At 39.6% G+C, this 23,433-nt stretch overlaps 1 protein-coding gene and 1 non-coding gene across 3 annotated transcripts in view; both read right to left on the bottom strand.

Moving 5' to 3' along the window:
• Positions 1 to 23,302, bottom strand: part of SF3B3 (splicing factor 3b subunit 3) — a 42,918-nt gene extending 19,616 nt beyond the window's left edge. Inside the window, exons 1-11 of one of the 2 annotated variants that reach the window (XM_044255759.1) lie at positions 23,146 to 23,302; positions 22,047 to 22,183; positions 20,662 to 20,988; positions 19,561 to 19,733; positions 18,882 to 19,023; positions 16,152 to 16,264; positions 13,018 to 13,155; positions 12,117 to 12,220; positions 8,028 to 8,193; positions 4,896 to 4,991; positions 1,755 to 1,827 (exon numbers count right to left, since the gene is read on the bottom strand). In XM_044255759.1, the coding sequence (XP_044111694.1) occupies positions 1,755 to 1,827; positions 4,896 to 4,991; positions 8,028 to 8,193; positions 12,117 to 12,220; positions 13,018 to 13,155; positions 16,152 to 16,264; positions 18,882 to 19,023; positions 19,561 to 19,733; positions 20,662 to 20,988; positions 22,047 to 22,116 (1,402 nt within the window). In that variant the 5' untranslated portion in view covers positions 22,117 to 22,183; positions 23,146 to 23,302. The remainder of the gene's footprint in view (positions 1 to 1,754; positions 1,828 to 4,895; positions 4,992 to 8,027; positions 8,194 to 12,116; positions 12,221 to 13,017; positions 13,156 to 16,151; positions 16,265 to 18,881; positions 19,024 to 19,560; positions 19,734 to 20,661; positions 20,989 to 22,046; positions 22,184 to 23,145) is intronic. The other variant, XM_044255758.1, reaches the window with a different exon arrangement.
• LOC122914906 lies at positions 20,073 to 20,152 on the bottom strand. The gene has a single exon (XR_006385969.1). It is a non-coding gene; the product is annotated as a small nucleolar RNA SNORD111 (small nucleolar RNA).
• Positions 23,303 to 23,433: the final 131 nt, after the last annotated feature.

Here is a 23,433-nt window from a genome sequence, read left to right as displayed (position 1 = left end):
CTTGGGAATATCTGGAAAGAGAATGAACAGAGAGAACCTGACCTTTTTTTGTGGGTGATCACCCAAATTACAAGTTTCTAAAAAGTAAAATTTATTAGGATGTAAGTCTTTTCCTAGATTTTGGTATTTAGAGAAGAAAAAATGTCCACTACAAGTTCCACCATGCAGCATACTGCTGATCACGGACTCATTAAGCACTATCAAAAAAGCCTTTTCTGATTCTCCAACATAACCCCATTCCCTGTCCTCTAGCACAGCCTGGCTACATGCCTGTGCCTTTCTCTACAGCAGAACACACAGTTTTGTATACTTGTCTTCTTTTTTAGATGGCAAGTGCCCCGAGAGGAAGGATCCTATCTTAATCACTCTGAGTGCAAGGTGGACACCCAGAAAGATGGCAAAATAGAACTTAACCTAAAAAACAGCAAGAACCACAGACACCCAGTACAGGGTTAGTCAGGATTGGAAGTTCAGAGACTGTGCTTTCGGTTTCCATTACCTCAGTGTGTTATCTCGGAAAAGTCAACCTGTGTGACTTTTCTGCCTTCATCATAAAAATGAGGGGTAACCTTTTTATAAATCTAAACCCTTGTTGAAGTTTAAGAAGTAGAAAATGAAACACAAAGACAGGAAGGGTACGGAATACTAGGATTTTATCTCAAGGGCTCAAAAAATTCAAAGTGTAGACAATGTTTGCATTGAGCTGTAAGAACAACCAGTCACGAAGCTAAAGGTAACATCAATACTGACCAGTTTCTCTATGAAGACATTAAACAAAATGAGGAAATCCTTCTAAATCAATCATCTAAAAATTATCTTCTCAGCAAAAATGAACCTACTAATTTCCTGTTTGCTGCTTCTTTTTTCTTTCTACTCATCTCATACTTGGCTCAAATGTCCACATGAAAACAAAATCCACCACAATGTGCATTCTACTAATATGAAGAGGTTTCCCTCCTACACATTTCCCAGCTCCCATAAAATCAAACATCAGAACATCAAAATATCAGGAAGATTTCCAGCTGTTTTCTTGAAAATGCTTTGTATGCTGGCCAGGGTGCTCTTACTCAGCAGGCCCACATTCCTAAGGGAACAAGAGGAAGATGAAGCCTAGGAATAGAAATGACCTACACCCCCAAAGAATCCAAGGGAAAATGAGAGTTAAGTTTCAGTTCTCAAATTCAATTAACTCAAGACTTTCCTGCTGGCTGTTGCCCTATTATGCGTTTTCACATAAATTTCAAAATTTTAGGATGAAGTGGCCCATTTTTATCCAGGAGCATGGACTCCTGTTGCCTCCATCCCCTCTTTTTCACCCACTCTAAAATTCTAATTCCATTCAATCAATCTTAATCTGAACTTTTCTGAAGCACAACTACACCCACTAAGCGGGACTAATAAGCTTCATCAAATCTCTTAATACCTAGAACAACACCTTCAACTTCACCATGGTTTCAGCACAATAGAAGAAAACACTGAAGAAAAATGAAGAAGTGAAAACTTTCCCTCACACCACGCCTCTTACACAGATGGAACCAATACCGTCAAGATGAATACAGTACCCTTACTCATGCGTAAAAAGGGTGAAGACATCCTGATTCAGAATCTGAGAAATGTGATGTCAAGCCAGAAAATGTTTCTAGTATATTGCTAAAAAAAAGCAATATAGAAATATTATGAATGCAGACACCTAAGCCTTCTATTGTCAATGTCACCCAGACCCGCTTTCTGACTATTGGGAATGGGCTGCTTACCTTCAATGTGCCGACGCACTGTCCAGACAGCATTGGGGTTACCGGGTAACTCAGAGACAGCCATTTCTGATACCTGACAGGATAGGAGACAAACCACAGATCCAGTGAGCACAGAACTTAGCTCCTTGCTTAAAACTACACTAGATAATGGGATTCTGAAAAGGCAGTGCTCATACTGCATGTTGGATTAAAAGAATGGAACCAGGGCACCTGGGTGGCTCAGTCGGTAGAGCATTGACTCCTGATCTTGGGATTGTAAATTCAAGACCCATGTTGGGCTGCAGGAATTACTTTTTTTTAAGATTTTTATTTATTTATTTGACAGAGAGAGAGATCACAAGTAGGCAGAGAGGTAGGCAAAGGGGGAGGGGGGAAGCAGGACCCCACTGAGCAGAGAGCCCAATGTGGGGCTCAATCCCAGGACCCTGGGAACATGACCTGAGCCAAAGACAGAGGCTTAACCCATTAAGCCACCCGGACGCCCGGGATTACTTAAAAATAGGGGGGAAAAAAAACCTTTTTTTACAAAGAGAATGGAATCACTTTATTAAAAAAAGAAAATAAAAAAGTTTAGAACCAAAAAGGACTGGAAATATTGGCAATCTCCCTAACAAACTTTAGAAAAAAGTGATGGAACGTTCAGGATAGCTGTTGCATCAAAAACTATGCAATTTCTGGGGCACCTGAGTGGCTCAGTGGGTTGGGCCTCTGCCTTTGGCTCGGGTCATGATCCTAGAGTCGGGCTCTCTGCTCAGCGGGGAGCCTGCTTCCTCCACTCTCTCTCTGCCTGCCTCTCTGCCTACTTGGGATCTTGGTCTGTCAAGTAAATAAATAAAACCTTTAAAAAAAAAAAAAAACTATGCAATTTCTTTCAGTATGACATGGCTGTATCTTCCTCAAGAGAACACATAGAATCAAACAGGCCATGATCTAAGTTAGCATCCCATTTTTTCCCTAGCTCCCTTAAGGCCAAATCCCATCTCTCTTCAAGGACCAATTCAAATGCTACATCCTTTAGGAAAAAACCTTCCCTTATCTTCTTGTGAGGCAGTCCACTCTCCCCCCTATAAGATTGCAAAGAAATCACCGTCTCCTGAGGCATTTATCTAAAAAGTGATTTCAGGAGTTATTCTGTCCTTCCTACTAGATTTTACGCTCCTTAAGGTTAGAGTCAAGAATCCTCTGAATATACTATAGGTTCTCAAACATGAGAGGAAATGAAATACTTGAGATGAACTAACGATGATCTAGAAGGGAAAACTAAGTGTAGGTTACAGATGAACTCACGATACAATCCCTACTTTTTCTGTATACTCTATAACATGTGACAGTGACCCTGCTCAAAAGAGACCATAATCTAGCTTAATAACAAGGTTCAACAAATAAATATGGAGGAACAAAGTAATGTTTGACAATTTCAAAATGTTTTTCTGTGTAACAGAGTCTTTTGTAGACCTGGAAAAAAGTGGGAGGGGGTGGAAGACTCGAAAACAACAATTCTTAATTGGATCCTTTATCTCTTACACTGTACACAAAATTTTCTGTTAATGCACATACGCACTTCTGGTGGAGAATTTAGCTTTTGTCAAATGCTGGATGGTATCTGATGAGTAATCAAAAACTGTTAGTATATATTGGATTTAAGTCATTAAAAATTTACTAGCCTGATAAGTATTTTGGCAGAGCCAAAAAATTTTCAAATACCCTGAAACAGCAGTATTAATAGCTAGCATAAATTAAAAAGATGCTCTATGCCAGACTTTGAGCTAAGTGCTTCTTACGCATTCTCTCACTTAACTCACAACAATCTTTAAAACAGATACTATTATTAAGCTCATTTTATAGAAGAGAAGAAACAAAAGCTTAGTAATAGCTACTAAGTGGTAGAGCCAGAATTCAAAACCAAGGTCAGTTATCTTGTCTGTATTCCAATAAAAATTTACAAAAACAGGCAGTGGGTCACTGAGAGCTTATAGCGTGCCAACCCCAACTCTAAAGCAAACTGCCATAAGAAGCTTTATTTTGCTCTTAACAGAATCAACCCCAGGGAACTTGCTAAAAAAAAGCATCAACTCTAGAACCAAGAGGATGTGGGATTTGAGTGTCCATGTCACCTAAAAGATCCAGCAATAAAGAATTAAATAAATTCTGATCTATCCACTACAGTGGAATATTACAGAAACATTAGGGGAGCCTGGGTGGCTAAGTGGGTTAATGCTTCTGCCTTCAGCTCAGGTCATGATCCCAGGGCTGTGGGATCAAGCCCCGCATCAGGCTCTCGGCTCAGCGGGAAGCCTGCTTCCCCTCCTCTCTCTGCCTGCCTTTCTGCCTACTCGTGATCTCTGTCAATAAATAAAATCTTAAAAAAAAAAACATTAAAAAGAATACAACATAAAAAAATAAACTTAATAAAATAAAATATGCAGTATTAATATAGTTAAAAACACATAAATACCTAAAAACTTAGAATACAGACCAAGATTAGAAGAAAACAGAATAAAATGCTCCATGCAGATTTCCTCCATGTTTTAGCTGGTTAACGTGGAGCCAGTAGGGGTTATTTCCCCCCCCTTTCAACCCCATTCGACAATTTTTAAAAATGTGTCTCTTGTACTAACAAGATAAAGATTCGGAAATTTAAACTTCGTTACAGAAAAAGAGAACAAAGAAAAACATTTTTTCTTTCACAGAGACATTAATCACTTATCTAGAATAAAGCCATAAGCTGCTTTTTCAATGCTTCTCTCCAAACCCTGCAGATATCTAAATAAAAATTGCCAGCTTAACAAATCATAAGTGACTCTTAATCTCACGAAACAAACTGTGGGTTGCTGGGGGGAGGGGGGTTGGGAGAAGGGGGGTAGGGTTATGGACATTGGGGAGGGTATGTGCTTTTGGGTAAATTGGAAGGGGAGATGAACCATGAGAGACTATGGACTCTGAAAAACAATCTGAGGGGTTTGAAGTGGCGGGGGGGTGGGAGGTTGGGGTACCAGGTGGTGGGTATTATAGAGGGCACGGCTTGCATGGAGCACTGGGTGTGGTGAAAAAATAATGAATACTGTTTTTCTGAAAATAAATAAATTGAAGAAAAAAAAAAAAAGAAGAATGTAAAAAAAAAAAAAAAAATTGCCAGCTTACCTCAAGTCCATGCCTTAGGACTCTCAGAGATGATCGCGGTCCCCTACCACAGGCCACATAGAGCTGTGGTGTGTCTTCATTGGCCAGATCAGCTATCTGAACAGAGAAAAAGGCAAAAAAAAGTCTACTTGTTCCAGGTTTTCAAAACTAAACCTGATTTTCTCAGGGGACAAAGTACTTGTTAGTTTACTAAGATTATATATTGGCTACAAGCCGTGTAGCATTATGGGGAAAAACCCTCGTGTTCCAAAAAGCAAACCAGTTTGAAGCAACAAACTTTACTAAGAAAGAAAGGCTTGTATCAGTTTTTCAGTTAGCAAAATTTGTAACAGCGAGTAAAAAGAGTGTTATAGAACCCTGAACTGAAATTTAGTATATCCTTTCAACTAAATAATATAAACTACAATATTATTACAGTATCAGTGACTGTCACCAATAAAAATGACTTTATTCATATAACATTAAAATTTATATACCTCCAATTATTACTCTCATCACTACTTCAAAATTACATTCAACAGATCTGCTTGACTACACATTATCGAAGTTGCCTTATCAACAAATACTCCTACAATATAACTGACTAGCCACTGGGTAACTACACCTGACTGTTCAGGCACCAAACGGGGAAGACATGTTATGTTGGTATCCCAGACATCTGGCTGCTTTCCAGTACATTTTTTAGTCAATAATGAGTCCAATCATTTGTACTACAGTTTTGTCAAACAGGTCACAATACAGCTTACTGTAACACAGACAAATGTGTATTGAGTGCACACAGCCTTCACAATGATCTCTTCCTTAAAAAAATTAACTCACCTATTTCAAACGCACCATCTTGTTATTTAAATAATGCCTTGATAAAGAAGCACATCAATTATTTTTTCATAACTGAAAAAATACCTTGTTATCTTGGTTTATGTTTACTACTATATGCATTTAAAAATATTATTCAGACATAACATCTTTAAAAAAAAAACAAAAAACAAAAGGAGTGCCTGGGTGGTTCAGGATGACTCCTGATTTTTGCTCAGGTCATGATCTCAGGGTTATAAGACAGCCCCACATAAGGCTCCAAACTGTGCAGAGCTGGCTTGAAAGTCTCTCTCTCCCTTTGCCCCCTCCCCTGCTCACATGTGCGCGCACACATGCACGTGCTTTCTCTCTAAATAAATAAAATCTTTAAAAATAAATAAATATGAAAACATTATTCAAAGAAGAAATCCAGTTGCCTCACCAGGCTAGTAAAGACACCATGGCACAAAAAAATACTCAGCCCCACTACAGATACCTGAACTTTCTGTTAATTTTATCCTTTATCTACAAACTATACCATTATTTCTTCAAATTCCAATGGAAGGGAGGGAATCACTAACAATCTATTTAGGAATTACTTAGTATTTTCTACTGCCTCAGGGCTAATTTCTCAAAAAGAACAAAAGCAGTTAATGTCAAGAATGGTTAATTTTGGGGTGCCTGGGTGGCTCAGTGGCTTAAAGCCTCTGCCTTCGGCTCAGGTCATAATCTCAGGGTCCTGGAATTAAGCCCCGCATCAGGCTCTCTGCTCAGCAGGGACCCTGCTTCCCCACCCTCCACCACCCCCTCCCCCCCCCCCCCGCCTCTCTGCCTACTTGTGATCTCCATCTGTCGAATAAGTAAATAAAATCTTTATTAATTTCTCAAAAAGAAAGAACAAAAGCAGTTAATGTCAAGAATGCTTAATTTTGGGGCGCCTGGGTGGCTCAGTAGGTTAAAGCCTCTGCCTTCGGCTCAGGTCATAATCTCAGGGTCCTGGAATGGAGCCCCACATCAGGCTCTCTGCTCAGCAGGGACCCGCTTCCCCCACCCTTCTCTCACTGCCTGCTTGTGATCTCTGTCAAATAAATAAATAAAAATATTTTTTAAAAAATGGTTAATTTTACCAGAAATAGTGACTTAATGCTGACTCATTTTCCAAGCACTCAGTAAACAAACCTCTCTTCATTAAAAGTGTGATCAACTAGGCAGGGGCTGGTGCCTAATGGTCATTCAAACTCCAGCAATCCAGGATACAAAGGCATGGCAAAATTCCTACTACAACGGTCACCAGAGGGGCACAGTCCCCATCCTGGCTACCTTGGGTTCCTCCCTGAGAATGTATTTAAAAAAAGCTGTTCCTGACTGATCACAATGTCTCTGGAGAATTTTAAGAAATGGTGTGTTAAAATAAGATAGAGGTGTTCCTTAAAGATAAATATTCATAACTATTAAGTGCTAAAAGATCAATTCCAGAACACTATGAAGTACACACGTCAATTTACATTAAAAAGAAAGGGGTGAGGCACCTGGCTTGCTCAGTGGGTTAAGGATCAGACTATTGGTTTCAGAACATAGTCTCAAGATCCTGAGATCAAACTCTGCATCAGAGAGCTCTGTGCTGGGCCTGGAGCCTGCAAGAGATTCTCTCTCTTCCTCTCCCCTCACCCGACCCCCCGCACACTCTCTAAAAAATAATAAAAGAAAAAAAGAAACATGTAACACACACAAACACACACGTGCACTGACAGATCCAATGAAAATCCCTGCAAGCAAACACAAGTTGTTAATAGCAGCATCCTCGGTGAATAGAAAGTTGAAAATAAGATTGGGAGTAGGAATTTTACCATTTACCTTTTGTATGGTTTGGAATTTTTTTTTTTTTTTTTAAAGATTTTATTTATTTGACAGACAGAGATCCCAAGTAGGCAGAGAGGCAGGCAGAGAGAGAGGAGGAAGCAGGCTCCCAGCTGAGCAGAGAGCCCGATGCGGGGCTTGACGTGGGGCTTGATCCCAGGATACTGGGATCATGACCTGAGCCAAAGGCAGAGGCTTTAACCCACTGAGCCACCCAGGCGCCCCGGAATTTTTATATTGAACACAAGTTATAGAATTAAAAATTAAAAGTCTAAGGATTGATGGAGTGGTTTTTAGTTCTCCACTTTTCACCTTTAACTGCTTCACCTTTACACTCTGGTGATTTCCACAGATACGCTGATGACCCTCATTCTTAAGACTATATCTTAATTTAACTGCAGTTAAAACTTTCAACTCATTCAGATACAAAAACATTTGGCTGGTACTGTTCATTGTGGAAGTGACTGGAAAGACCCACACCTGGCAAAACAAAATGGGAGATAGGCTGTCCAATTCATCAACCAGCACAAGGTTTTTGAGTGGTCTTGGTTGGAAGAAGAATGTGTCTCCTTCTTCCAGAGGCATGGCAGATGAAAACTCAGGTTCTTCATCATCGTCTCCGAGATGTGCAATTTGATATAAGTAACTGGGGAGAAGCACAGAAAAATTTAATTAAAAACCTTCTGCCTAAAGATTATGTTTACCATAAACACAATGCTCAGAAAGCACTTTCCAAAGATCTAATCAAAATTCTAACATGCACTATTGAGTCAGCGTCCTAGTTTCAAATCTGTTTATCTAAGTGGGGTCTTCTTTCTTAGAAGAGAATGGATGAAAAAATTAAGACTACTGAATTCAGGGGGCATGTGACTGGCTCAATCAATAGAAGATGCAACTCCTGACCTCAGAGTTTTGAGTTCAAGCCCCAGGTTAGGCACAGATCACTTAAAAAAAAAAAAAAAAAAAAACAACACACACACACACACACACACAAAAAACTACTGATTTCAGATTGGTACAGTAAAGGACCTTAGCACCACAGTGTTTAAAAGCACCTGGCTTCCACTAGAGTACCTAGGTTTGAATCCCAGCTCTGCCTCTTAACTACCTACATATTATTAATCTGCACATGCGTCACTTGTATCAATTTATAAAAATAAATAGTACCGTCCCATTGAACACAATGAGTATGCAGAACTGCATATGCATGGAACCTAGTAAGACCAGCGTTTGTCAAATAAAATGGAATATACAAAATAAAATTTTTAAAAATCCCAATTTCACTTTAGGGAATTGCGTCACAGAGAAATCTGTGAAATTTGTAAATTTGTGAAAAAAATGTGATCACTTCCACGTAAATCCCTAAAATAAAATGACATAAATGAAATCCAAACAAAATTACAATCATTTCCTATTTTAACCAAAACCAGGCCAAGTCTAACAGAAAATAAGAACTGGTGGTCACTTTGCAGTAACATGCAAATATCACAGTATCATTCCCCAAAACACTCCCCATACAGACATTACAGTATCATTCCCCAAAACAAAACATAAACATATCAAAGGTAATAAGCAACAAAATCATTCTGTTCCTCTCTTGTCTGTAATCTGGCTAATAATACTTAGTGGAATGATTTACAAAAAAAAAAAAAAAGAGGTAAAGGAACTTTAAGAGTAGATAATCTAGAACAATATACCATCATAAGCTGAGTATGCACTTAGCTTTTGGGAAGCTCAATTTAAAAAGAAACACCAAATCACTGGTCACGTTAACCCTTTAAGTAACAGACCAGGGCCTTTAATATACAGCACTTTAAACAACTGTAAGTTTAGCTTTTTAGAAGCAGAATAAAATGACTAAATCAACATCTGAAATACACAGCTATTCAAGAAATATTTACCAAATAAACCTCAACATTTAACACTTTTGGTAAACACATCAGATTCTATGCTAAATTACAAAAAAAGGAAATAGATTATCCTTCAACAATGTATAAAAGCACTGAAAATATAAGATACACATATAAAAAGTTAATTAGTATAAATTCCTCACTCAGGCAGGAGGTGTACACACAGATGACAGAGTCCACCTGACAAAAATACCTTCAGTATCTACTAACTGCCAGATAACCAAAAGGATACTAGGCTCACTACCTCCCATTAGAGGGAAGGTTGGTTAAATCTTGTAAGTTTCTGTGACTAGGGTGTTGTGGTTCAGAGCAGAACTTTGGAACCAGATGGTCTGGGACTTAGATGTCTGATCAAATTTTTTCCACAAATGCTCTGTGACCCAATTCCCTAAAGTGTAACTGAGGTAAGGGCACTGTCTCACTGAGAATGTTATGCACTGATATTATGTTATTTGCAGCACTTAGAACAGTGCATGGAAAATAGTAAATACTAAATGCTAAATGTCTGATAAATAGGTTGCTTTATGATTTAATACCCACAGTACCTGTTCCTGAGGATGCAAATCAGCACGTTTTAAGTGCTCCAGACTTCAGCTTCAGTTCAGCCACAATGGATAATTTCTCACAAGCTCAAACCCATCCCAGTCTGATAAGTACCTCCCTGTATACTTCAGTCTTTCTACTCTCTGCCCCAAGAGATAAATTTCAAACCAGAAAGTTTTGGGAAACGAGTAAAAGAGCAAATAATAAAAATCACCCATAATCCTAGCAGTATCCCAAAATACTCACATTAACATTTCACTAGATCTACTTCCAGTATTTTTATTTTCTAGTTTTTGTATGTAATTTTATTTTAAAGAACTGCATCATTCTAAAAAAAAAAAAGTTATTTTTAAATAAACAGTGTATCTTAAAATATTTTTCATATCAGTATTTTTCACTTAAAATTTCTATTTATTATGGAAAATTTTAAACACATACGTAAGAGAGAAGAGTATAATTAATGAACCCATATGTGCCCATTGCTCAGCTTCAACAAAGGTCAATCCATGACCAGTCTTATTTCCCATTTCTCCAAAATAATACTAATTTCTTGATATTTTCAAATAGTATTCAAATTTTACCACTGTCTCAATATTTTATCACTTTTTAAAGATTTGAGAAAGCCTACACACACACAGGGGAGGGGAACAGAGGGAGTGGGAGAGAGTGTCTTTTTTTTTTTTTTTAAAGGTTTTATTTGAGACAGAGAGAGAGCAAGCGAGAGAGGATGAACAAAAAGGGGAGAGGGAGCCCAGTGGAGGACTCAATCACAGGACCCTGGGATCACGACCTGAGCCAAAGGCAGACATTTAACCAACTGAGCCACCCAGGTGCCCAGGGAAGACCATCTTAAGCAGACTCCGCACTGCATGTGGAGCCTGGTGCAGGGCTCAAACTCACCGCCTTGAGATCATGACCTGAGCTGAAACCAAGTCAGATGCTTAACTGACTGTGTCCTGTCTGTCTCAGTATTTTTATAAAGTTGGTTTGTTTAGATCAGGATCTAAACAAACCCATACACTGCATTTAGCATACAGAAAACATTTTTAGTGGCAGCGTATCTTATGACCATGCCCCATACTGATGGGATATTTAGGTTGTACTTCTGAGTTCACAAATAGCACTACAGTGAATATCATGGGTGCATCTTTGTGTGTTAATCAAATACAGCCAGAGATTAAATTCGTTAAGTGTGGGATGAAATTCTGATAAAGTCAGTAAGGATGAGTAACAGGAATGTCTAAGAAAGGAAAAACAGTAGGAGAAAGGCAGAAATGGGATAGAATTCTAGAATCCTAGACACGACTTCATTTTAATCATGAGGAAACAGCATTAGTTAAGTGATTGCAGAGACTTTAGCAAATACTGGCAAGACCTAAACTAAAAATAAAAGGCAAGACCAAGTCACTGAGTAATTTGGAGACTTAGATATTGGTCTTAAATTCAAGGCTAGAGTTCAGACTTTATCCATTTGGTAATAAAAAGTCATCAAAGATTTTAACACAGGGATAAGGGAAAAGATTTCATCAAGGTTGTCTTAGCTGCTTAACAAGTTTTACAGGAAAAGACAATGAAATGTAGTAAGAAAACTAGTGAAATAGTTTAGACTAGCACTATAAAAAAAGGGATAAATAAGTTAAAAAGAGAAGTTAGCACTCAAACGAAAGTGATTTTTGTCCACAAAAATTGAGATGTTAAACTCAAGTTGCTAGAACTCACCCATTAGCCATTAACAGAAGTATCAAGGTTGGGAAGGTTAGTGACGTGGGTACTGACAGGCAGCTGTGGGTACTGACAAGCTTCAACTTTAGATGTGTACAAGTGAAGCCTTGGTAGAACATGAAAGTAGTTTCACAAATACTCAATAAAATGTCCAGCAAGACGCTCAGAAAAGATCACCTCTGAAGCTACTTTTGCAGTTACCTGAAGACAGTGACTAAAGTCACTGAAGTAAAGTAAATAACCAAGAAAAACAATGTAAAGGGGAAAGGAGGGCAAAACCTTTGAAGAAACTAGAACATTCTTTTGGAAAACTCTTTGGCCTTAGAGCCACATCTCCCTCCTGCCAACTTTTATAATAACAAGGGTGAACTAGGATAATAAAAGGATTACTCACTGGTTTCCAAATTCTGATGCTACAAAAAGGAAGCCTGTTTTAAGCACACACATGGCAGCAGCAACAGGCACAGTATCAAAATACTTGAGCCGGATCTCAGTAACCTGGAGGGGGGAGGAAAAAAAAAGATTTTACCATGTAGGCAAGTGAAGCTAGGCCACAGAAGGTAGCCCAGTACTGTAAGACAGCAGAAGCAGAACAGCAAATAAAATACTGTCCTCAGTATCTAAATCCAGGGTTACCAAACTAAAACCCAAGACCAGCCTAATTTGTTTATGTACTTCCTATAGCTGCTTCTGTGCCATAATGGCAGAGTTGTATAGTTGAGGCAGAGAGTGTATTGCCCATAAAAAGCTGAAAATGTTTATTACTGGGCATTTACAAAAAAAATCTGCCAACTCCTCAGCTAAACAGGTATCTAAAAAATTGCTCAGTTGTTCACAGAGCTCCTCCACAGGATGAAAACAGCGATCATGTGTATTACCAGTTTTCAGTAGACATCAAGAGCTTTTTCTTGCTACTCACCAGAAGTGGCATTACTCAGTCTTATACATGAGACTACCAGACCAGGAATCTGTTAACCAGAGAAAACCTACATTTCTATACTAGTTGCACAAATAAAAAGTTTTAACACATTAGACAACCACTTTTTCAGATATTATTTCCATTTTATTAACTTGTAAAGTATTAACTGTCCTGTCTCAGAGTAATTTTGAAGATGGTTTATAAAACCACTCTGTAAACCTTAAATGTACACCTAAGTACCAGTTTTTGAATTAAGATTATTTAAATATATGAAAACTAGAATACCATAGGACATTTTATCAAACCAGACTAACCTAACAAAAGTGTTTCTTCATGGTGTTTTTTTTTTTCCCCTCTCCATCCACAGTCTGCTTACCATATCTTCATCTGTCTCCAAAGTGATCTTGAAGATATCTCCCTGCTCAGTTTGTGCCAAAAAGAAGAACATCGATTTGGTCTTATGGGTAGCAGAGCAGACAAAAATCATTCCTCTTTCAGGATCATCCAGGTCATTCTAGCAAAGTCAAATATAGAACCAACAACTTAGAAATGAGTACTACTTATTTAGGGAACGCAGTACCTTACCAATAGGGATCATACAGGTCACCCACCCAAGGCCTAGAAATAACCCCACAGTCTTTTATAAGTTTTGACCCAGAGAAGCCTGTTCACCAAAATATAAAATGCAGTAGCCAAAATTCTTGTTTACTATAACTATGTGACAAAGCCTGTGTATAAAAAAATAGCCACAGGGCACCTGGGGGGCTCAGTTGGTTAAGCAACTCCCTTCAGCATAGCTCATGATCTCAGGGTCCTGGGACTGGCTTTCTGCCAGTCAGGCTTTCTGCTCAGCAGGAAGTCTGCTTCTCCCTTTCCCTCTGCCGGCCACTCTGCCTGCTGGTGCATGCACTCTCCCTAATAAATAAATAGAATCTTTAAAAAAAAAAAAAAAAAAAGCCACAATTTCACTCTACATTCTGATGCAGTGAGTAAGAAAAAAACTTTCTTCAGAGAAAAAGGTCAAAGATATGAAATTTAAAGAGCCATCATTTCAGACTATGAAGAAAGTCTTACATGTCCATGACACTACCATCCAAACTGTCCTTCATTAGCCTTGTTCCACATCATCTTCCTTAACTCTGACAAGGCAACTCTTGGACCATAATCCTGGCTGGTTTTTTTTTAAATGTTTCCAACATTTTGTATTTCTCCCACTGACTTAGTTCTTCGAAGGCAAAATATGTTTTATATGTTTTTATACTCCCAAAACCAAGTACGATGCACGACATTTAGGTGCTCAGTAAATGTCTGATGAGCCAAACTGAACTTCCCGCCCCTTACCAAGAATTTAACTTAACAGATTTCTTCTCAGATTTCCTAAAATTCATGAACTCTTATCTGGATATCATATATTAGATCAACTAAGTAAGACCTATAAGATTCAACCCCAGGACCTATAAGTTAATATTAAAAAGATATAAAACGAGGAGTGAAAGGAGAGACCGAGGAAGCAGAGATTAAACGGGATTAGCTGAAGCTGGATATACAGTTCATTATATTCTACTTTGCATATCCTTAATAATTTCCACAGTACATTGTTAAGATTAAAATTGATAAAACACCACTTTTAACCACCAATGTAGTAACTGAACTGAGGGGAAATGCACTGTGTGAAAAGATGTTAGGGAAAAGACTATTTACCACCTCAAAATTCACCACCTGCTTCCACACCAATTACAAAAAGGAAAAGGTACCTTCACAATTAAGCAGCACAGGCAGACACTACCTTAACAATTTATCATCACCAAGTCAAACCAACAATCTGTACCCCTAATGTGACAGAATTGGAAATATGCCACTCCTTCCGTAATGATTCTATCAAAAAATATTAACATGGATACAACCATATGGAAAAATATGGGACAAACGTCAAGAAAATTAGCCCTCCCTCAAAAATAGTCAATAAAAGGGGCGCCTGGGTGGCTCAGTGGGTTAAGCCGCTGCCTTCGGCTCAGGTCATGATCTCAGGGTCCTGGGATCGAGTCCCGCATCGGGCTCTCTGCTCAGCAGGGAGCCTGCTTCCCTCTCTCTCTCTCTCTCTCTGCCTGCCTCTCCATCTACTTGTGATTTCTCTCTGTCAAATAAATAGATAAAAATCTATTAAAAACAATAGTCAATAAAAGACCAAAAGCAAACAAAGGTGAGACAAAATATTCTAAAAGCGCTGTAAAAGTAGGTAAAAGGGTACCTTTGAGGAGGACAATGAGAGATATTGGTATATGAACTGTACATAAGATAACTGTATTACACAAAACAGTATATTTCTTGCACATGATATTGGTAGTGTGGTTACACAGTAGGAAAAGTTCTTTTTAGGAGATACGTCTTCTTAGGACATTCTTAGAATGTCATGACGACGGCAACTTATTTCCAAAACGTTTGTCTAAAAATGTATACAGATGTATCATGAGAAAACAACCCAAGGGATGCTTGGGTGGCTCAGTTAGTTAAGCATCTGCTTTCAGCTCAGGTCATGATCCCAGGGTCCTGGGATCAAGTTCCACATCGGGCTTCTTGCTCAGCAGGGATGAGCAGTGAGCCTGCTTCTTCGTCTGCCTGCAGTTCCCCTCTGCTTGTGTGCTCTCTGTCTCCCTCGACCTCTGACAAACTAAGTCTTTGAAAAAAAGGAACAAAACCCAAATGCAATAAAACATTAAATTGGTGCATCTTTTTTTGTATATAAAAGACAAACAGGAAATCATTTTTCTATTCTTTAAAATTTCCTGTACGTTGGAACTGAGGCAAAAAAGACAAAACAGGGGCGCCTGGGTGGCTCAGTGGGTTAAGCCGCTGCCTTCGGCTCAGGTCATGATCTCAGCGTCCTGGGATCGAGTCCCGCATCGGGCTCTCTGCTCAGCAGGGAGCCTGCTTCCCTCTCTCTCTCTGGCTGTCTCTCCATCTACTTGTGATTTCTCACTGTCAAATAAATACATAAAATCTTAAAAAAAAAAAAAGTTTAAAAAAGACAAAACAGTAGAAAAATAAATACGTCTGGCTTCTTCAAACTAGAAACGCAGGAATTTCAAACTGATCATCCACAGATTCTTCTGAAATGGAAACCATGTTTTTAATTCCTTTTCTCAAAAAATGTGTTTTGCTTTCACTAAAATACCAGCTTCACCAAGGCGCCTGGGTGGCTCAGTGGGTTAAGCCTCTGCCTTCGGCTCGGGTCATGATCTCAGGGGCCTGAGATCAAGCCCAGCACTGGACTCTGCTCCACTGGGCTCTCTGCTCAGCAGGGAGTCTGCTTCCCCCTCTCTCTCTGCCTGCCTCTCCACTTGTGATCTCTCTGTCATATAAATAAAATCCTTTAAAAAAAAAGTTTTATTACAAACATTTACAAAGAAACTAAAACCTCACAACAAATAAACTAAGAGGCTATACTGTAATTACAAAAAATAAATTAACTTCACAAAAACCAGCATCTTTTCTTATGGCAAAGATTTTTACCCGTCTTCTGGGAATTGGACAGCGGATATCTGGTTGGTCACCGAAGTTCTTGTAGGTGATATAGTTTTCAGAGCAGATTAACACTCCACTTGGACCATCTGACCCTCCGGGAACTACAAAAAAAAACAGAACTTAACAATGATATAATGTAATATGAATTACGATTTAGCTTTCAGTTCCTTCTCTCCTTCAGCCCAACCTGGATGATGGTGTAAGTGCCTGAGACTAAGAAATATTCAAAGTGTTTCTTTTCCCTGATACTAGCATAAGACAAGGATGAAGTGCAGTTCAGGTAGCCTTAGCCTGTGCAGGTACATGATGCCGCATCTAAAATTTCTAGCTGAGTCAAAACTCAGTTCTCATCTTTAGCCCTATAACCCAACTGTGTACTGGACACTTACAAGAATACTCCACATGCAGCTTAAAAATACACTGTATTCATAAACAAACTCAAGTTCCTTCCCAAATCTGTTCGACCTCCTGGGTCCTCCATCTCAGAGAACACCACGATCAGTCAACAGACCAAACCAGAAAGCTGGGTGTCCCTCTTCAAGTCTCTGTCCCCTCACAGCTCTGAGTCTACCTTCTTAGCAGTGCTCATGCTGCCAATCCCCTGGGTTAGTAAAACAGCTTCTCAATCTGGCTTACATTCTTATCCTCCACTTAATTAGCCAAAATGTAAAGAAGTGATGTTTCCAAAATATTCATCTTTAACAGATTATTCCCTGCTTAAAATCCTTCAATTACATCAACAAAAAATAAGTTAAATAAAATCCTTCAGTAGCTACCTTCCCACCACAGCCCTTTAGTACTGTTGATCCATGAGCTTCCGTAAGTTCTGTGAACGAACAATGTTCTTTCTTGCACATGGGCCTTTGTGCATCTCGCTCTCCTTGTCCACAACAGAAACTCCTTCCTCCAACCCCCACCCAATACCTAAATAACTAGTCCTCCAGTCTCAGCATAGAGCTCTTCTCCAGAAAGATTTCTCTAACATATTCCTTTCTTTCCCTGGGTTAGAGACCTCTCCTCTACCCTGTCATGGCGTTTGATACATTCTCTGGCAATTTTTTTGTTACTTGGACATATTCATCACTAGACTCAACCTTGCATTAAAGGAAACACCACACATAATTCTTCATGCAGAAGATTGACTGCACATACTGACTGTAGAGGCTCAACAAAAAATTGGTGAACAGGGCGCCTGGGTGGTTCAGTAAGTTGAGCCTCTGCATTCGGCTCGGGTCATGATCTCAGGGTCCTGGGATGGAGTCCCCCATCAGGCTCTCTGCTCAGCAGGGAGCCTGCTTCTCTGCCTACTTGTGATCTGTCACATAAATAAATAAAATCTTAAAAAAAAAATTGGTGAACAAATGAAGACCTGACAGCAGAACATATGGTAATGTTACAGCAAATAATGAGATGTATAATCTATTGTCCAAGGTTCTTCTGTTTAATACATGGCCTCTTTAATTAAGATTTAATGCTCAAAGGTAAGTGCTACCTTATTCTCCAAAATCCTCCCCCAACAGGGCATATTTCACTTTAGACATCAATTCAAGTGTAAATGACTCACTGGATCACTGTCTTCCCCAAGACAGTGGGGAAGAAACTTAGAGGACCACAAATATACATGTCCCATTTAGTCTTTTAATATAATAAACTGACACTGATTTTCTTTTTCAAGGTTTCATTTTCTAAGTAATCTCTGAGCTCAACGTGGGACTGGAACTTAACATCCCCAAGATCAAGAGTCACATGCTCCACTGACTGAGCCCATCAGGCACCCTGGATATTGATTTTCTAATCGTAAACATCTCTGAACACCTATAAAAATCTTACTTAGCTCTGATGCATTTAAAGCAGACTTCAATTTTCTAAGACCTTAGAAATTTATAACCATAACCAACATATATAGATTTTTGTTACTAACCTTTCCCAATTTTGATACTTAAGTTACATTAGGGTTATAAAGAGGTACAACAGTTTTTTATTTTTTTCCTATCTCTGGAGAAATTTAAGATCCCTAAAAATTCTAGACCTTAAATCTTTTGGGGAGTATTTCTGACTACTGCTGCAATTTCCTTAATGGATGCTGGTCTATTCAGGTTCTTAATTTCTTATAGGGTCAATTTTGGGAAGTGCCTTCAAAAACATTTCTATTTCTCCTAAGTTTTTAAATTCATGGACATACATACCACTTTATCTTGTTGATTTATCCATTTCATTTGTCTTTTCAAAGAATTAGGTTTTAGTTTTCTTAATGACAGTGAAAGACTGTCTATAGTAAAAATATCGGAGCACCCAACAGTAATCAATGTTCCAAGCTGCGTACTCTCCCCATCCTTTCTTCTCTGCCCCCATTAGAAGATAAGAGTCAGCCACTCCATGAAACACAGGCAAGGTACTTAGATTTACCACAAATAGACTGTAGTTTCCAAACCCTCTTAAGTAAACTCTCCTAGGTTTGCATATAAAATGAGCTAACCAAAAGGTACAGAATAGTTCTGAGAATAAAGTACCTGTAAAGGCATCTGGGTGCCTCTGTCAGTTAAGCCTCTGCCTTTAATTCAGGTCATGATCCTGGGGTTCTGGGATCCAGACCCACATTGGGCTCCCTGCTCAGTGGGGAGTCTGCTTCTCCCTCTCCCCACCTCTGCTCTTGCTCTCTCCCTCTCTCTCAAATGAATTTAAAAAAAAAAAAAAAAAAATCTTAAAAAAAAAAAATACCTGTAATAAGAAAGTTGCCATGTTCCTCCAAAGGTTCACTGTATTTTCGGACCACATGATTTAAACCAAGGTCTAATTCATAGAAGGTAAGAGTCTGCTGAGTATTAGCCGCTGCTTCCCCTGTTGGATCATTGTCTGCTTCCTATAAAGGACAATGGCACAATCCCAGCATTAGGATCCCTCCACCTCACGAGTGGGGAAGCAAAGGTCCCCAATAGTTTACCAAAGTTCACACTACTAAGTAATGGCAGAGCTGGAACATAAAAATGGGTCTTCTATTTTTGGGATCAAGGTTCCCTCTAATGAAGGCTACAGCCTTCCTTTCAAGGCAAAGAACAGTATGCCCCAACCTTCACTACCTCCCTGAAAAAAAAGTCCCACATACAGTTCCACCTCCTTTTTCAGACAGCTCTTCCCCCCAAAATACCATTTTTATAGGGAGATTGTTCGAATCGGAGTAAGGTGCTATTATATAGTTAAAGTTAAGCTGTGAAACATTCCAAAGACTCCCAATAAGACATTTGGAAAACAGAAAAGATTTGTTAGCAAAAGACAACACAATGAAGAAATAATCAGGAAAGCACTGAGGTGAATCAAAGAAACCATCGTGTGGGGGGGAGGGGAAGAAGGAAGAAGGGGGAGAAAGGAAGAGAGCAGGGAGTCAATGAGTCCTCATTACCTCATAATCCATTTCCAGACAAGCAAACATTGGATTTTCAAATCCTACATCTACTCCAACCACATGATATACTAGAGTGTTCGCTTTGTGGGCCTCTAGGGGAGATGAAATGGTAAGCCGGGCTGCAGCATCTCTGTTTAAGATATATACCAATTTCTGTTTTTCAATGGCACCTACAGATAAAGAAGACAAAACAGAAAATGTAAATAAAGAAGGGCTTATAGAACAGCCAGACTCGCATCACAATGCTTTCTTTAAAATTATTAATTTCCAACATTAACTCCACAAGTGTATTAATTAGGATTTTACTATCAGTAAAATAGACAATAGAATTTTACTTCCTTCCTTCCTAATAGGGATCTTAATATCCCACTAATTCTTCAAGAAAACTTTTCAGCGTGCCCTATATTTAATGATACTGGGAAACAAAACGTTAATTTCTAAAATTGCCAGCTTTATTCTCTGAATTAAATCTAATGATTTCGTGACTTGTCAAAAGAGTTGCCTTCTGGAGGCCTGATCAGATACACGTAAGTTTCTTCAAGAGATACATCAGAGAAGAGACATGAATGTGAATCATCACTTCAGGCTGATGAAAGCAACCATATTCACTGCCTAATTATGTACAATCATTTCACTGTAGGCTTTCTGCTACACAGAAATGGGAAAAACATCTAATTCAACCAGAAAGAAAATAAAAAAGGTGTGTTAAGACTATTGCCATTGTTGGCGCCTGGGTGGCTCAGTGGGTTAAGCCGCTGCCTTCCGCTCAGGTCATGATCTCAGGGTCCTGGGATCGAGTCCCGCATCGGGCTCTCTGCTCAGCCGGGAGCCTGCTTCCTCCTCTCTCTCTGCCTGCCTCTCTGCCTATTTGTGATCTCTCTCTGTCAAATAAATAAATAAAATCTTTAAAAAAAAAAAAGACCATTGCCATTGTTTTAAAAGGAAAAGCAACTTTAAACCATGGCATTAATCCAAATGTGAACCAAACTTTACCCAGGTAAGGAACTTACAAGCACACTGCCAAAAGCACAGCACTATTACCCCAAACTGAGAATCTATGACGTCTCAAAGATATACTTAATAGATCAAGTCACTCACTAATCATAACAGCTCGCCCTTTGGGATCCACAGCTAAGAACTGGCCAGGAACAATGCGGCGGCATCCGCTCTTGCCAAAGGTTTCTTGGTGAATTTTCTCAAACATATTCTTAGATGGCTGGTATTCCAAGATAACAATCCGACCCGAGTCACTGCCAACCACGATGTAGTCTTTGGTGCCACCAGTCAGCCTAAAGGCCATGAGTGACCGGATAACACCAAATACTTCCACAGTTAGTAGAGTGTGTACTTTGCCAGTGTTGGGGTCAGGGCGAAGCAGCTCCAGTATCTTCCCACGGGAAACAACAATTTCCTGCTGTTTGGTTCCTAGATCACCAAAACAATAAAGATCATGAATAATCAGAACCAGTCCAAAAAGTAAACTGGATGGGTCAAAATGCCACTCAAGATAAATATAATTAAGTTGGGGTATTTTTTTTAATTCTATTTCATTCCTAGAGTTGATAAAACTTAACAAAAGTGATATCAAAGAAAAACTTTTACAAAATGGTCACACAGGAGCACCGGGGTGGCTCAAGACATTAAGCGTCTGCCTTCAGCTCACGTCACGATCCCAGCATCCTAGGATCCATCCCCACACTGGGCTCCCTGCTCAGCAAGGAGCCTGCTTCTCCCTCTCTAGCTCCCCCGGGGTTGTGTTCCCTCTCTCACTCTGTCAAATAAATAAAATCTTAAAAAAAAAAAAGTCACATAGGGACGCCTGGGTAGCTCAGTCACTTAAGCATCTGCCTTTGGCTCAGGTCATGATCCCAGGATCCTAGGATGGAGCCCCACCTCAGGCTTCCTCTCTCTGTCCCTCCTCCTGCATGTGTCCATGTATGCATGCGCACACACTCTCTCTCACAAATAAATAAAATCTTTTTAGAAAAATGCTCAACAGGTACTTTTTAAAAACCCTTTTTATTTTTCTAAAATTTGCCAACAATCTGCGTAATTGGGAGTTGTCTACAAGTCATTATTAACATACCTTTAGCTTCATAGAATTAAGTATTTCCAAAGGCTCTTTTTAGCTCATCTTGAAAGCTTTTATACTAGAAAATCACATTCTTACCTGTGCAGTTCGATGGATTATCTCAAACAACTTTTAAAGCTGCTATCTAATATATACCATTTATTTCTAAACTCTGTCCTAGGGGGCACCTGGGCGGCTAAGTCGTTAAGCACCCACCTTCAGCTCAGGTCATGATCCCAGAGTCCTGGGATTGAGCCCCACATCAGGCTCTCTGCTCAGCTGGAAGCCTGTTTCTCCCTCTCCCATTCCCCCTGCCTGTGTTCCCTCTCTCAGTCTCTCTCTGTATCAAATAAATAAAATCTTTTTTTAAAAAAAAGTTTAATTCGGAAAGAAAGTTAACTGGATATCTTACCAGAGAAGTTGCCATGAATGGCAAAGCTGATGCCTGTGGCCCGCTGCAAGGTCAAGTTGTATAGGAACATGATGGCAGCAACACTGAGATACTCACAACTCCACAATCAGGCTGCAGTTGTAAGGAGTCAAAACAAGCTAAGAGCACAGAAAAGCACAAAAATATCAGCTGGGAGACTTACTTTAACAGACATTTCTGCAAAGGAACTTCTGGCTGAAGGGCAGAACCCATACAGTAAGGCTTATTGACGAATAACGATATTTTTAACCAGAGAGCATTCTACATGCCATGCACCAGGCTGTATACTTTGCCTCTAATCCCTACAAATCCCTACAAATAACTCATCATACTAACGAGTTATACTAACTACATCTATACTACCTACAAATAACTCATTATACTAATTATATAGATGAAGAAATTGAGGTTAAGAAATTAAATCACCTGCCTGAGATCATTAACAAGTGGTAAAATCTTTGGGATCTGTACCACTAAGAAACTGTGTGCCTTTACTATCAAGAAACTAAGCAGCTCTGCACGTTCTTGTATTTGCACAGGTTACACACACACGGTTCACAATTCTTTAAAAGCACAGCAAAAAGCTCCTTTCCATCCATTCTCTAGCCTCCATCCCTTCTCCCTGTGCCAAAGGAACATCACCGCATTCAAACTTCACAAAATCTTCAGAATAGATACTAGTGTCCCCCCACTTTGCAAATGATAAAATTGAAAATCAGCGAAGGAAACAGTTGCCCAAGTACCAAAACACGAATTCAAAAGAGGGTCTTGGCACCAAAAACTGTTTCCGTTATTTACGCTTTCAACACACTGAGTCTTCCCACCTTACATTACAGTTGGCGTGTCGTTTACGTCCATCTTAACCCCTCCTCTCACTCACCCCCGGGGCCTAAAAGCCGGGCAATTTCTGTTAGTCTTACTTCGATCCGGGCTTCGTTCCCACCTTGGAGACGGAAGTGGGAGACGACTCCTGAAAGGCGTTTTCGTACCCAAGCAATCCCCTCCACCTTTTCCCCTGGCCTGGACCTTACGGGCCTTGGCTGCTTCAAAACCCGGCCAGAAGCCCGGCCAACCCTCCTACCTGACCGCTCTCTGCCTCCCCAGGCCCGGGAAACTTAGGAGCCTTCTTCTTTACCCTGCAGCAGGGAGGATGGCGTAGATATCCGACAGATGCTGAATTCTTTCAAGGGCTAAGCCACCGGCAGCTTCAACCCACCGGCGTCCGCCATTAGCTCTAAAGGCAGGGACCTTCCGGCGGGCGCGCGACGTATAAGAAGTCCCCAACCGACGCCTGAAGAATATATATGTAATTTTTTTAAATGTTTCTTTCTTCGACTCGACATTGAAAATTAGTTAAACATACCTTATG

Source organism: Neovison vison, chromosome 7 (assembly GCF_020171115.1).
Source record: "Neovison vison isolate M4711 chromosome 7, ASM_NN_V1, whole genome shotgun sequence".
In the NCBI taxonomy this organism is placed as follows: Eukaryota; Metazoa; Chordata; class Mammalia; order Carnivora; family Mustelidae; genus Neogale; species Neogale vison.
This window is presented reverse-complemented; position numbering and strand designations above follow the sequence as displayed.